This window comes from Phodopus roborovskii, unplaced genomic scaffold (assembly GCF_943737965.1).
Source record: "Phodopus roborovskii unplaced genomic scaffold, PHOROB, whole genome shotgun sequence".
Taxonomy (NCBI): domain Eukaryota; kingdom Metazoa; phylum Chordata; class Mammalia; order Rodentia; family Cricetidae; genus Phodopus; species Phodopus roborovskii.
Genome location: NW_026126434.1, coordinates 4,289,938 through 4,304,637, shown reverse-complemented (window position 1 = coordinate 4,304,637; position 14,700 = coordinate 4,289,938). Strand labels below are relative to the sequence as shown.

General features: G+C 46.9%; 1 protein-coding gene across 1 annotated transcript in view; it reads right to left on the bottom strand.

Annotated features, from left to right (window-relative positions):
- Nucleotides 1–14,700, bottom strand: part of Lamb3 (laminin subunit beta 3) — a 38,996-nt gene that overhangs the window by 17,569 nt on the left and 6,727 nt on the right. The window contains exons 4-7 of the mRNA XM_051186684.1: nt 6,401–6,515; nt 5,800–5,873; nt 1,620–1,811; nt 226–289 (exon numbers count right to left, since the gene is read on the bottom strand). Of these exons, the coding sequence (XP_051042641.1) occupies nt 226–289; nt 1,620–1,811; nt 5,800–5,873; nt 6,401–6,515 (445 nt within the window). The remainder of the gene's footprint in view (nt 1–225; nt 290–1,619; nt 1,812–5,799; nt 5,874–6,400; nt 6,516–14,700) is intronic.

Below are 14,700 nucleotides of genomic sequence, written 5' to 3'. Positions count from 1 at the left end.
AGTCTCCCTCTTTGCTACCTTCCCATCATACTACAGACATTCCAGCCCTCAGCCTTCCCATACCATGCTAAACACATATTCCTGGAGGATGAATGGGGATGGCACTACTTCCCAACCACACTGAAGATATAGGAAGGAACTGGAAATCTCCATGACCTGGGCCCCAAGCTGCTTCATGCCCCTATTAACAGCCCCGTGGGAAAGAGGAAGAAGAGTCGAACCAACCTTGAATCTTCCTACTTTGGGATGCAGGGATACCTGATGCCAAATCCATAAGATTAAGCTGGACCTGCTCAGAGAGAAGAAAGGTTGGATCAGAAGTGTACACCAAGCTCAGATGCCCCCTTCCCTTCTGTACGCATTCTGTACCCCCTCTCACCAGAAACCTGAGACAGACCATGGCTGTGAGGCCTGGTGCCTGTGCTGGGATAGTAGATAACCACTGAACCTTAAAGGAGCATGCACAGACATGTGCGTGTGTGTGTGCGTGTACGCTTGTGTTTTGGAGAATACAAGTCTACCTGCTATGTCATCTATTACAGAGACGGCTTTGATGATACTATTTTATTATTAGTTTTATTTTTCTTTAGTATTAGTGTGTGGATATGGTGAGTGTGGGAGCACATGATGTGCATGGCATGTGCATGGCATGTGGTGGAGGTCAGAGGTCAGCAGTGTGGCATTGGCTTTCTCCTTCTAGCTTTACATGGGCTTGCACAGCAAGCACTTTACTCGAGGAGCCATCTCACCAGCCCTGCTGCTATTTCTTTTTCACTCTAGCATACATGATGATAGCTTTGGTCTGGTATTTTCACACACGGGATACAGTAAGGTGTGGTAACTGCATGGATGTGGACTAAGTGAATGTTCAGTCACCATCAGTTCTGAGTGGGCTTTTACTTATTCCACAGGCTTCTCACCACATACCACCCAGTTTTCATCCCAACCCCTTACAAATAAGGACAAAGCCTTCAGCTCAGCTCAGGGCTAGGAACAAGTGGACACCCAGACTGGGTAAAGATTTAACCAAATAGCTCACAGGTGGACGCAAGGACATCCGTGGCCACATGGGGGCAGCACTCAGCCTGCCTGTCCCCAGAGCTTCTGAGGAAGGGGAGCTACAGCCTCCTCCATATGGAGTGGGATATGCTTTGGGGAAGAGTGTGAACACAAAGGAAAGATTCCAAGAGAAAACCCTGGGTGTTTCTAGAGGCAGGTTGTCATTTCATTACAGATGCACTCAGAACTCTGGGTTATTCTTGAATCTCTCCATGGACTATGTCTGGCAGAGTGATAGATTAAATCAAAATAAATAAATAAAACTTTTTTTTAAAAAAAAATTTTGTGGTAAACCCTATGAAAGTGAAATTACATGTGTTCTTTGCTCACTTATGTATAATTATGCATCCAGAAGTCCTCATAACAAAGTCCAAAGAGGGATGCAGCCATGAGCCCTGTAGGAGGAAGCTGGGGGAAGTCAGGGTAAATGGTGTAGTAGAAGCCTCAAGATGTTTCTGGGAGGCCCCAGCAAAATTATCTGGTCTGGCCTTTTCTCACTCTTTGACTAAGAGACATGGGCTTCCTCCCTCTGCCTGCTGGTTCAGGTTCCCTGTACCCACCTTTCCTCCAGTTAGATGTCCATTAGGCTTCTGGGGCAGGGGCTGGCACCGGACATCCTGCCAGTTCTTGGGCTGTCCCTGTTGGACCTGGGGAAAGGTGCTGGCACAGTCTGTAGCTAGGTACTGGTACACCCTCCAAGTCTTGCCAAAGTCAGAAGAGCGCTCGATCAACAGGCCAGCTGGCATGGGACTCTGGGGAGACACAGGGCACGAATGTGGAGTACGTTTGGGAGACTGAGGAAAAGAGTCACTGGTAGTATCCAGTGGGGGACACAATTGCAGAAGGAGGCTCCTGTGGAGAGGAGGGAGAGATGGACCAGCAAGAGCATGGGCTGTGGGAGTGACAGGGACGAGTCCTGTGTTCCAAGACAGTAGTCAGCACTCTACCCCCACCGAAGCCACCATGAGGTAAGAAGCCATGCTACACCACATTTCCTGCCATGATGCTTAGCTTCTCCATGGGTCCAAAGCAACAAGATAAAGTGGGCATGGTTTGAAACCTCTGATCCTATGAGCCGAACATCCCCTTTCTGCTGTCAAGTTCTTCATCCCGTGCATCTTTTCAGTGACAGAATGCTAACCAACACACCCACCCTTCTTAAAATCTAACCCGACCTTGTGTGAAGGTCTGCCTTGCTTGGCCCTCACCAGCCTATCTCAACAAGCCCACCCTGCCTCAACACCCCATCTCAGTGAGCCCACCCCTACCTCAGCTTCCTACTTGTCTCCTGCTTGGAAAATTCCTTCCCTGTGGGTTCCTTCTTATCTTTTGTTAGGACCCTAAATATCACTTCTGCATTGAGATTTTTTTATACCTATCTAATTTGCATTCTCCCACCCAGTCCACGGCACTGTCTTCTAGTCTACCATCTGGTTTCCCTTAGAAATAGCACTACCATTCTAATTATTTACTAGTCAGTTCCTGCTTTCTAGGCAGGATTTCTCAGCTTCAACGCAGCAGTTCCTACTTGGGTTTGGGCAAAGGAAGCATCCAGGCTGCCCTGTGAATTGCAGGACACTTGCCAGCATCCTCAGTCTACCTGATGTCATTGCCATACCCACGGCTGTGATAATCAAAATGTCCCCAGAAATTGCCATATGTCCCTAGGGAAGGGGATAGCAGAGCTGGGTTCAGAAACAGTACCCTGAACACCCCCCTTTCCCCTGCCTGCTTCCAGATTCTTCCCAGCATCTAGTGCACAGTGGGTGCTGAGTACACACTGTTGAGTGAGTGGTAACTTGTGATGATATTTTGTTTATGATCTAACAAATAAAGTTTGCCTAAATCAAAATACAAAGATAGCCACGCTAGTTATCCATAGAGGCCAGGCAGTGGTGACACACACCTTTAATCCCAGCAATTGGGAAACAGAAGCATACAGATCTCTGCTAATTCAAGGCCACCCTGTGATGAAGGGTGTCCTTCTATATGTTGTGAATGTTTCTCTTATTGGTTGATGAATAAGGCTGTTTTGGGCAATGGACAGGCAGGGTTTAGCCAGGCTGGCAATCCAAACAGGGATAGAGAAAGGAAGTAGGCAGAGTCAGGGGGATGCCATGTAGCTACCAGGAAGGTAGGATGCCCAGGCATCACCAGTAAGATAAGGCCGTGTGGAGATACACAGATTAATAGTTATGGGTTAATAATTAAGAGAGAGCTATCCAGTAAGAAGCCTGAGCCATCGTCTAAACAGTTTATAGTTCATTTAAGCCTCTGTGTGTTTATTTGGGACTAAATGGCTGGGGGACTGGGCTGGACAGAAACTTCTGTCAGCAACCCTGAGCTACTCAAAATTGATCCAGTCTAAAAGAGAACCAGATCTCATATAAAGGTGATCTCAGCATTGGGGATCTCATGCCTTTAATCCCAGCACTAGAGAGGGACATAAGACAGTAGGAGGCAGTTTGAGGTTTGGCGGAGAGCATTGCAGTCTGAGGAGCAACACAGTCTGGAAATTCAGTCTAAGGACAGGATGGCCCCTTTGGTCTGAGGACTGGTAGAGGTGAGGACTCTCTAGAGGCTGGCCACTTTGCTTCTCTGACCTTCAGCTTTAACCCCAATATCTGACTCTGAGGATTTTTTGTTTTGTTTTGTTTTTGTTTTTGTTTTGTTAAAACCAACTAGAATTCATGCTACAGTAATTCAGAGCTCTCTCACACCATAGACTTTCACTCCCTAGGCCCCTTGCCTGCTGTAGGCTTCCTTGTCCCTCACTCCTGGCTTTAGCTTTGAAGCTTTGAGAGAGCCTTTGCCTGGAATGAGCATTGCCCTTCACATGGCTCCACAGTGGATTCTCTGACAAACCCACCCCAAGACTAGCCAAGCTAGATGCCCTTTCCAGGCTCATCAACACTAACACCACTGCACCCCCACTCAGTCCTCTCTGATGTACTTAATGAAAGCAGGTTCGTTGTGACGTCATTTTATACACCTTTCTATCCCTAACAACAGATGCCAATTCTACTATACTGTGTGACCAAACCTGAAAACCTGACACACGGGCGGGAGACAGCAGATAACAGTATCCCCGAGTTAACACTGCCTTTCAAAACTGTCACCTTGAGGAACTGGGCATCAGTTCAAATGCTGCTGGCATTTCTCAAAATACTTTGACCTTTTGTAGGACAGGGCTCTCGGAGCCAACTTTTCTCTGTCAGATAAGAAACTAGGTCCTGTGTGTTTCACCCCACGCTCCTCTCAACTCTTAAAAGTCTTAGAGATTTTCCTGGTTGTCTCATCTCATTAACCTAACTATCTTTTCATGCTTGACGATTTCTGTAGAAAGAATGTAATTAAATCCTCTGGGAAAGAAAGAGCACAAATGAACGAAACCATTGCCTCTAAAAGGGATATCTCAGGAGGAGAGTCTAAGACAGGGGGGAGGATCTGAGAGGCCATAGTGCTGATGGGATGGCCTGTTCACAAAGCGAATTCCACAGCACATCCTTCCCATGGGTAGGCAAGTTCTTGGCCACTGATTAAACTTGATCTCCTCTTCAAAGCTGTCAAAGTAGACCCACCTGGGACTGGGAAGACGACACAGCTGTGCTTGCTGTGTACGCTGAGGACCTGAGTTCAGATCCCCAGCCCTGTCTCTCTCTCCATCATTAGTGATCTACTCCACTCCACTCTATCTCATGCTCCCTGCCATGATGTCCAGCCTCGGTTCAGTCAATGGAGCAGCCACCATGGGCTGAAACCTCTGACACCATGAACCAAAATAAACCCTTCCTCCTCAAACCGGTTTCTCGGAGGTTTTTGTCACAGCAAGGAAGCCTAACTAACATAGTTGTTTACCATGCAAACTTATGGTCCTAGTATAGTCTACTTATTTATGTGTGTTTATGTGTACATGTTTGTGTGTTCACACATGTGGGGGTATGCATGTGTGAACAAATGGAGTCTAGAGGTCAATGTCTTCCTCAATAGTTCTTCACCTTATTTTTTGAGGCAGGCATTATTGTTGAAACTGGAGCTCACTGATTTAGCTGGAATTGCTGGCCAATTAGCCCCAGGGATCCAACTGACCCTGCCCTCCTCCCCTGATGCAGGGATTATTGGTTACACACTGTAGAGTGGGGTAGAACACATTGCTAAGGATGGACAGAAAGACAAGGAGTGGGCAGAGGGAGAGAAACAGAATGGCAATGCCCAGGATAGATAGGGCCCTGAAGGGTATTTCTCCCTACCCCACCCCATTCACCTACTTCTTCAAACCAGGCTCCACCTGAAAATTTCCATCACTTTGAAATAACACCTCAGATCATCAGTCCATCAATGCATTGATCCATGGGTTACATCAGAGACCTCATGATTTAATTACCTCTTGATAACTAGATCCATTCACTGGGAACCAAGCCATCAGCACATGAATCGTTTCTAGGACATTTCATATCAAACTCATAAAAAGCAACAAAGTCGAGTAGAATTGGTACGTGCCAGAGTAGAGTCTATTAGACAGGTTAAAGTCCTTGGCTACAGAGAGAACCAGGGTTGTAGTTGACAGCATGGCCAGGACAGGGGGCTGGGAAGGAGCCCTCTTCTGGCAGCCAGCCATCTCTTGTCACCATGATGTAAAAATCATAGCGGGTGTCCCTACTCTGAAATAGGACCCCTGGCATATGGTGCCATCATTGTTCTCCTCTCTTCTCCTGTCCCCTGAGGTCCCCAAGAGCAAACCTTAAAATCCATCATGATGTCCTGAAGCTGCATTCTCTTGTCCAGGTCCAGCTGCAGAGAGACAGGGTTCACATCTGGAAGAACGAGAAGCAGAAATGTTGAACAAGATGCTCTCCCCAACACCCCTAAAGAAGGCCTTGGTAACATCAGCTCTGGGCAGTCAGACATCTCCTGACTTGACTCTGAGCCACCTCTGGGAAAGGAGTGGACAGGTGTGCTACTGATTATGTTAACTATTCAAATGTGTCCTTATCAGATGGTAATGTCTTATCATCACTGACACCTCTGATACCACAGAAGCTCCTGGCCTGTCTGTCACAAACAGGTTTATTCCCAAGGCCCAAGTCCTATGTGCACTCACCCACAGAAACAAGGCAAAGTGAAACAGGTGTGTTCATCTCCCAGCACACTTTTTTCCTCAACCTAAGTGAACCTTTTTGCCCACAGCATCCAATAGATCACAAAACAAAGCTAGAAGGTTCTGCCTGCCCACCTCCCACACCTTTTGCCACAGAAACCTAAATTGTCTTGGGATGTCTCCAAGTGCCCCAACCTATGGAGCCTCCATAATCATGGGCTCCTGAGGGCACCAGGTCCTCACCATTCTGTGACTGCCACCAGCGCATGGGGCCTGAAGATGATGCGACGTTCTCCACTCTGTGACTGTTGTAATGGTGAGGCAGCCTGGAGTCACACTTACAGCATTTCATCTGCCACTGTGGGAAAGGGAGATGGCTCAGAGTGGGTCCCCATGGGGCTCTCCCCTACATCCTGGGATGGCAGTGTCTTCATCTGGGACACTTGCCCAGTGGAAGGGACCTTGCCACTGTCAATAACACACTAAGAAAGAGGAATTCCTAACCCGGGGCTACTGGTCACCTCTTAATTTAATTCTTCAGCTTTCCTCTTACAGCAAAGTGAATCAATGTTGGGGTTGGAGAAGGAATGCACAGTGGTGGAAAATAATTTTGGCTCATGTCCTTCCCTTAAAGAGAAACTGCAGAGATGTGAAATGGGGAGGGAGAAGAAAAGAGGAGAAACTCATACTGACTTGGCACCTACGTTGTCAGGGAACACTAGAAGAGAACAAGGAAAACTGGAGGTTCTGGTTCTAACTCCATTATTCCACTAGGACCAGTTGTATTTTTCCCCTGAATAAACTAAATGAGGGTTGCGTTAGCATCATTCTATGCCTATTTGTTGAGCATGTCTTATGTGCCAGGTGTGACACTAGGATCCAAAGGTAAGAACCCTCTCTAAGAAAGCCTGTATTTGGTTACCATTTACAAGCTCCAGAATATCCGGTCCACAGGAGAGAAGCCAGCTACATTAGTTTCTTTTCCTGTTGCTATAATAAAACCTCCGACAAAAGCAACTTAATGGAGAAAGGGTTCATGCAAGATACATTCTGTCCTTGTTAGATTTCCTCCAACCATGGAAGCTACCTCTGCCACCTCAGAGGGTTTCAACCTGTCTGCCACAAAAGCCTGCTCACAATGTCCAAATCCCTCCAGGCACACACCCACAGAGACTAAGCAGAGTGAAGTAATGGTGATCCTCTCCCAAACCATCTTCCCAACCTCAGTGAGCTCTTAGCCAACAGAGGTAAACAGCCTTCCATACTGGAGAAGTCAAAGCTGCAAAAGCTTGAGGCAGCTGGTCATGTCACATCCACAATCAAAGAGCAGAACAGGATGAATGCATGCTGCTATATATACCCTCATATACATATGTATAATTCAGCACACATATGCAGGCCAGGATCCCAGCATACCCACAGTTAACATAATGGTAATCCCCCATAGGCTGGCCCAAAATGATGGAATTATTCTGGAGTCCAGTGAGTTGACAACACTGACCATCACAACTGCCTTCCTAAGGCAGGCCTGGCACACAATACCCACATCTTCTACTGCCTGTACCTTTCTGAGTGGGACAAGGGACTTAACTACAGAGCTGCATGCATGGATTCCAGGTCAAGGAGACAATGGAGGAATGAAGGGGATGAGAGAGGTGGTTTGTCTCTGAGTCTGTACCCATGAGTGTATGTGCACTGTGCAGCACTCCCTACAGGCATGGTCCTGTCCCAGCTTCCTTGGGTTCCACACACAAACATCGGCTCTCTCTGAGTAACCATAGCCCCAAATCCAAGAGCATAGCCCAGAGACCTGAAGACTTGCTCACAAGCAAAGCAAGGCTCAGATGAGACCACTGGGCCCCGCTGGTTCTCCACACACACCCCAGGCCTCTGCCTCCCAGGGGCTTCTAATCCGCAGCCATGCAGTTATTCAGTATCAGCCCTGTGTAGGGAAGGCCATATGGTGCCTGATCAGTGTCACAGGTCTCAGGACTCTGTTCAGATATAGAGACTCTGTGACCATGCTAGACCTGCTCATGGGCTGTGGACACTCCTTCCTCAATACCATTTTCCCTCTGTGTTCCCACAGCACCAGCCCAGAAAAGAAGGGAAACTGAATGCCTTGCTCTTGGGTCTCTGCTCTCCTCCCCATTTCCCAGTACCTAACCTTGGTCAGTGAAGGAAGAGTACTGTTGCCCTTCCTTGTCACAACCAAAAATGCTTTAGTAAGTACTGGTAGCTGAGCTCTAACTAGACTGTACCCAGCACTCACCAGCCAGTCTCCATCCTGATCATATCCACCCTCCCCTGCTGGATTTTTTATACCACACATCTCTGCTTCACGCTATATACTTACTGTTGATTTCTGTCATCATCTACTGTCCCCTTTTAGAGTGTGTTGTTCTCCATGAGGGCAAAGGTTTGCCTTCCTTCCCTGCTGCCTCCCATGTGGAGAAGGTGCCTGACACACCACTGACTCTAGCTGAGCAGTCACTGAATCAACGAATGAGTAATGATTGGCAAGGTTCAATGTGTGTCAACTACTTTCTACCACTTGATCAATACCTATTTCTTTCCTGAACTCAGCATGTTTGGAAGGAGTGTGGAGAAGGAAGGGATCAAGTATTAACAGTGTTATGCACTGCTTAATTAACAGTATTAAGCAGTATGCCCATGGTGCCAGATCTTTGGGAGGCTGAGGCTAAACGATAGATAGCTTAAATTCAAGTTTGGTGTCAGACTGGGCAACATAGTGAGACCTACCTCTTAAAAAAATAAAATTAAGTGATGGAGTTCTGGACAGGTACCAAGAATTGTATTAGATAATTTAACAGAAGAATCTATTTAAGGGGTTAGGGATGTGGGCTGGGTGGTAGAACACTTGACTACTATACACAAAGCTCTGGGTCCTCATCCATAGTATGGCATAAAACTGGGCATGCTGGTACATGCCTGCAATCCCAGCCCTGAGGAGGCAGAGGCAAGAGGGTCAGAAGTTCAAGTCTTCCATATGTATACAGTGAGCGCAATACCAGCAGCTCTATAAGGTAAATAATGTTTCTCTACCATTTTCCCCATGGAAGTTGCCGAGTGGCAGACCCCACCCGGAGCATGCTAAAGTTTACTATCTCTGCCTTGTCCACAGAACAGCAAGCAGGGCCTTTTGCTGACCTTCAGGGAGACCGCAGCACAGAAAGCACTTTGGGAAGGTGTAGGCTTCTCCAGCTCACTGGGCTCAGCTGCCATGGATACTGGAGATGTGCCACTAGCTGAAATGCCTGGGCATTTAGTGTCATCTTTTCTGGGCAAGAGAAGGCTGGAGAAGGATGTCTCTCTGGACCCTATTTTGGTCCCTGGCAAGAATGTTCCGTTCCCCACGTTCTGCCCAGCCTCATGGGCAAATTTTCTATCCCCATTCTGTCTGCACTCAGCACATGTGTGGAGGACAGACAAGGCCAGCTGCCTTCTGGAAAATGCTGTTACCAGAGCTCCCTACCCCAGGCTGTGCTGGGAGTTGAGGCCAGCCCTTGCCTGGCCAGGGCAGCACCCAACACGAGACTCTTTCTTAGCTTAGGACATTGGTGGAAATGGCCTAGGTACTCCCAAATAACAGAATATTATGTAACCATTATGAGGAGTTTGGAGAAAATTGTTAACTGTATGATTACAGCATAATGTTTTATGGGTGAAAGTTAGGCTTAAACTTGAATATATAATATGACATATATATATATATATATATATATATATATATATATATTAAGAAACAGACTATGTTGGAAAAGAAACATGCCAAAATAGTAGGGGAAACAAATAAAATTCCTAATATTCATCAATTTTTAAAGTTATAAGCATGCCAGCTATACATAGCTCAACCTATTATCTCTATAACAGGATTTTAGGTGACTTTTTTTTCCATGTTCATTATTTTTCCATATGTTTTATATATTGAATATTACTTGACTTTTAAATGTAGGAATATAGATAGGGTTGTAAAACAAAGTAAACTAAAGCTGTCCAGTGTCAGTGTGGGTCACTGCTCTGAGTCTCCTTCTGACACACAGACAGCATGGGTGCCTGAAGCCATCTCCACCATCCTTCCATGTGCACAAGCACTAACAAAGGATCAGATGGCCTCATGGGCTCAGACATGCTACGTGTTTCGTGCTTCATGTCTGGGAACACAGCTGAGGAGGGTATTGGCTTCGCCCTCAAAGGGAAGCTAAGCCTCAGCTTCAAACAGGTATTTTAAGTAGCTCTGCTGTCAACTCACCAGCAGGATGATGGCCCTGAAATAGAACAGCTACAATAGAAGCTCAACTGAAGATAAGCTGTGAGCTTTCCCTCTAGGCCTTGGTTTCTTTCTCTATGGTGTGTGTGTGTGTGTGTGTGTGTGTGTGTGTGTGTGTGTGTGTGAGAGAGAGAGAGAGAGAGAGAGTGTGTATATATGTGAGTGTGTATGAGTGTGTTTGTATAAGTGTGAGTGTGTGTGAGTGTGTGTATGTGTGAGTATGAGTGTGTGTATGAATGTGAGTGTGTGTATATGTGAGTGTTGTGAGTGTGAGTGTTTGTATAAGTGTGAGCGTGTGTGAGTGTGTGTATGTGTGAGTATGAGTGTGTGTATGAATGTGAGTGTGTGTGTGTGTGTGTGTGTGTGTGTGTGTGTAATACATGTGAAGCTCTTCTCACGGGTTCCCCCTTCTCTACAGCAATGGCTGCTCTCAGAGTCTGCTGCCTCCCTTCCTGGTGTCATATAGACACCATGTTCCCTGAGTTTTACCAAGAGATGAAGCATTCCTATCAGTCCAGCCTGTCAGGCTTCTAGCCAGTTTGGCTCCTGTTTGCTCTCCAGCTGGAAAGGCTGGGCTTTCTCCCGGAGCCTTCTTGAATCTCAGAAATCTGGCTGAAAGACAACTGCTTCCAGAGAGCTTAAGTAGGGCAGAGGAAAGAACAAGAGCCAATGGGGCCTGCATCAGAGAAGAAAGGAACACTCACAGGAAAGCTCTGAGGAACAGAATAGAGACTAGGAAAGCAAGCTCTGGCTAGCCATGATGCAGCTCCCTTCAGGGTTGATCCAGGGAGCTGCCTGTATCCATCTAAGCTGTCTGGTGTCATGGCCACTAGCCAGGGTCTAAAGGGGGAAACCAGGAACAAAATAAGACAAAGTCCTACTGTCTTCAAGAAAAGCAATTTCTAGAAAAAAAAATTAAAAAGTCTCCATGTCAACTTCCTCCTTGGGAAAGCACAGAGTAAATGTAATAACAAGTTAGCCCTGTTATAACATGGGTTAGAACTCCCTGGATTGGACTTACCATCCCAGAATCACAGAAACATGGGTGTCAAGAGAAAAAGAAGACACTGACTAGAAGAATGCTGGGAAACCCAGCTCCCAGAAGAGAAAGACTCATGAGAGGCCAGAGAGGACACTCTGCTGCAGACCTTACTCAACAGGGGGTTTATCAGTTCCCAATAAAAGGTCAAGGTCAGCCCACAGCAGGAGCCAGGTGGGAAGAGGCCCCAGAGTGCAGCCATTTTCAACTTCATCTCCCCTCCTGTAGAGCTCAAACTGTTTAGACAGCTCTAGCACTAAATTGAGAAAGGCAATTGTCTATGGCTGATTATAGAGCCCAGGTCCACCACACACCCCAAAATTGCCTTACACTGCAGTTGCTCTCCTGAGTACCACAGTCATGCCCTTGGCTCACTCTTCCAAGAGCTCTGAGTCAGGTATACTGCATTTGACCTGGTAGCTATCCCAAACCTAGTGGTCAGGAATGCCACGGGGATGAAGCAGGGATCTGTGTACCAGACATCTAACTCCATACTGGCCTGTGCCATTCTGACTAAAGGCATACAGAGGTCACGGGGCCACCACTACACACAGCTGAGACTAAACAGACTTTCCAGACATTGCTCTTCTCTACCTCTCACCCAAAAAGGAAGGTCCCTCTAAAGCAATAGTTCTCAACCAGTGGGTCAGGGTTGCATATCAGATATTTATGTTATGATTTATAACAGTAGCAAAATTACAGTTGTGAAGTAGCAATGAAAATCATTTTATGGTTGGGGGGTCACCACAAGATAAGGAACTGTGTTAAAGGGTCAAAATATTAGGAAAGTTGAGAACCACTGCTCTAGAAGCAAAAATGCCCCCTAGCCCTGAGTGTGGGGAGGCAAGTCTACCCATGGCAGTGGCTGTCTAAGTCCATGTCGGCACCACAGACAGAGGACTTAGTTGGCAAAGAGGGGCCTAACAGACATGGATGGAGGCTTCCATGGTGTGAGGTAAATTTCCTAGAAATCCCAGACCCATGTTGAATAATCTAAAGATAATTAGTATGTCATGGCTGTAGAGAGAGTAATAGATTCAGAGACACACCAGTCTTGAGCTATCATCAGAGCTACCTTATGCACTGTGCCAACATCCTTTGACTATCAGGGAAAACTTAAGAATGTATAATCTTAGCAAACAAAGAGCTGCCACCAATCCAATAGCTGAGATTGCCATCAGACATCATCTGAAACCTGCCTCAGAAATTGGCCCTCTTTGTTGTAACCAGCTAGTCAGCTGTCCCCACTGATGTATGTGGTGATATATATTGTTTGTAATCTAATAAACCCACTGAAGATCAGAATGCAAAGCTAGCCATTGCCATAGAAGCTGGGCAGTGGTGGTACACACCTTTAATCCCAGGACTCAGGAGACAGAGGCAGACAGACTTCTTTTCTGTGAGTTCAAAGCCACCCAGGGCTACATGTGAGTGAATCAATCTAAAAGAGAAACAGAGCTCAATGCCTTTAATTCCAGCACTAGAGAGTATGTAAGGAGCTCAGTGCAGTCTCAGGAGCAGTCTAGGATTCTGAGGCTTTGTGGCGAGCAATGCAGTCTGGAAATGCAATTGGCAATGCAGTCTGAGCTTCAGTGAATTGCCCCTTAAGTTACTTTTGGTCATGTTATTTCATCACAGTAACATAAAAGCAGCTAATACAGTGAGTGCACACACACACACACACACACACACACACACACATGCACACACACGCACACCCATGTGCACAATCTCTGCCTACACACTAGCCTTTTAGAAAGTCACAAAATAGACTATTTCCAAGCAAAGAAGGGTAGAGGCTGGTGTGAGTACAGGTGGGCATGTGGGTGCTTTTGGGCTTATGAACCGAGGGACCTCCAACTGGCTGCAGCTCCCTTCTTTGCAAGAGATTAAAATGGCAGCTGTTTGGTTTCTACAGGTAATTAACCTGGGGAATGTGCTGTGCAAGACTGTCATTAAGACAATGGCATGATTACATTTCCCTTAGAAAGGGAGGGAATGTGGGGAGAAAGTAGAGGATTTGAGAAACTGAGCAGACATGTTGTCAACATTGATGGGAGCAGAAGCCAAGGCTGGGAACATCCAAACCAAACAAACAAACAAAACAACAACAAACCCCAAAACAAACAAAAAACAAAAACAAAAAACATGGGCTCTGGTTCTCTGCCTTGCAAATCCTTGGGATGGGCAGCCATTGTGTCATGGTCCCAGGGGGGTCTCTGAGAAACAAGCAGACACCAGGGCTGAGCAAGCAGGAAGTTTCCAATGTGGAGAAATGATGATCCAGAGAGGAGTCATAGCTCTCCCAGAGCCACAACTCTATTCTGAGAGTCAGAGCAGAGAAGCACAGCCCCTGGTCAGAGTTGTCTGACTGTGGCTCCTCTAGCAGTCCCCCCACAGGTCAGACAGGCAGCAGTGACCTTGGGAAGCTGAGAAGACAAGGAACAAAGATAGTTTGACTTTCCTGGAGAGTCAGTGGCCTGACAAGGAAGAAATACTCAGATCTGTGAGCAAAAACAGCCCCCAGGAGACAAGAGGGGAGGGAAAGAGGGACATAGGGAGGGAAGAAGGGAGGCAGAAAGGGTGAGAGTGAGTGAGGATGGGAGGATGGTAGAGTGACCTGAAGGAGCATGGGCCTCTGCAGGCACTATGTTCATTTTGGACATTCTGGCACATAGTCCTCACAACGGTTCCCTTGAACCCAATGCTACCATTGCTTCCTCTTGCCTGGGCTCAAAGGAAGAGCAGAGGTGCATCAGGGTGGGACAGAGTCACACATGATTTCATCCAGGCCCTGAGACTGAGGAATATCTGTGCAATGAGCCTACCCAGAAGACACCAGGAGCTGGAAGGAGGAAAGCATGGGGATGGCTAGCTGGCTGGCTAGAACCAGAAACTGCAGTTCAAGCTGTTCTGCTGTTCCAGTAGAGTGTAGCCCACACAAATGGCCAGACCATTAATGGGTCAGGAAAGCAGGCTGGCCCAGAAGCACAAAGTTGGCGGAAGTGCCACAGGGCAAAAATAATGATGTTCAATGTCCACTGCAAAGGTTGCAATACCAAACTGAAATCCAAAGAAACCAGCACTGGAGGCACACAGGACTCAGCCAGCCACAGGGGGAGGGGGGACAGGGGTGCTGAGGAAGGAACGTGCAGACCAGTTAAGACTGGCTTGTAAAGGAGTCATTTCTGGAGGCCAGGAGCAGAAGGGACA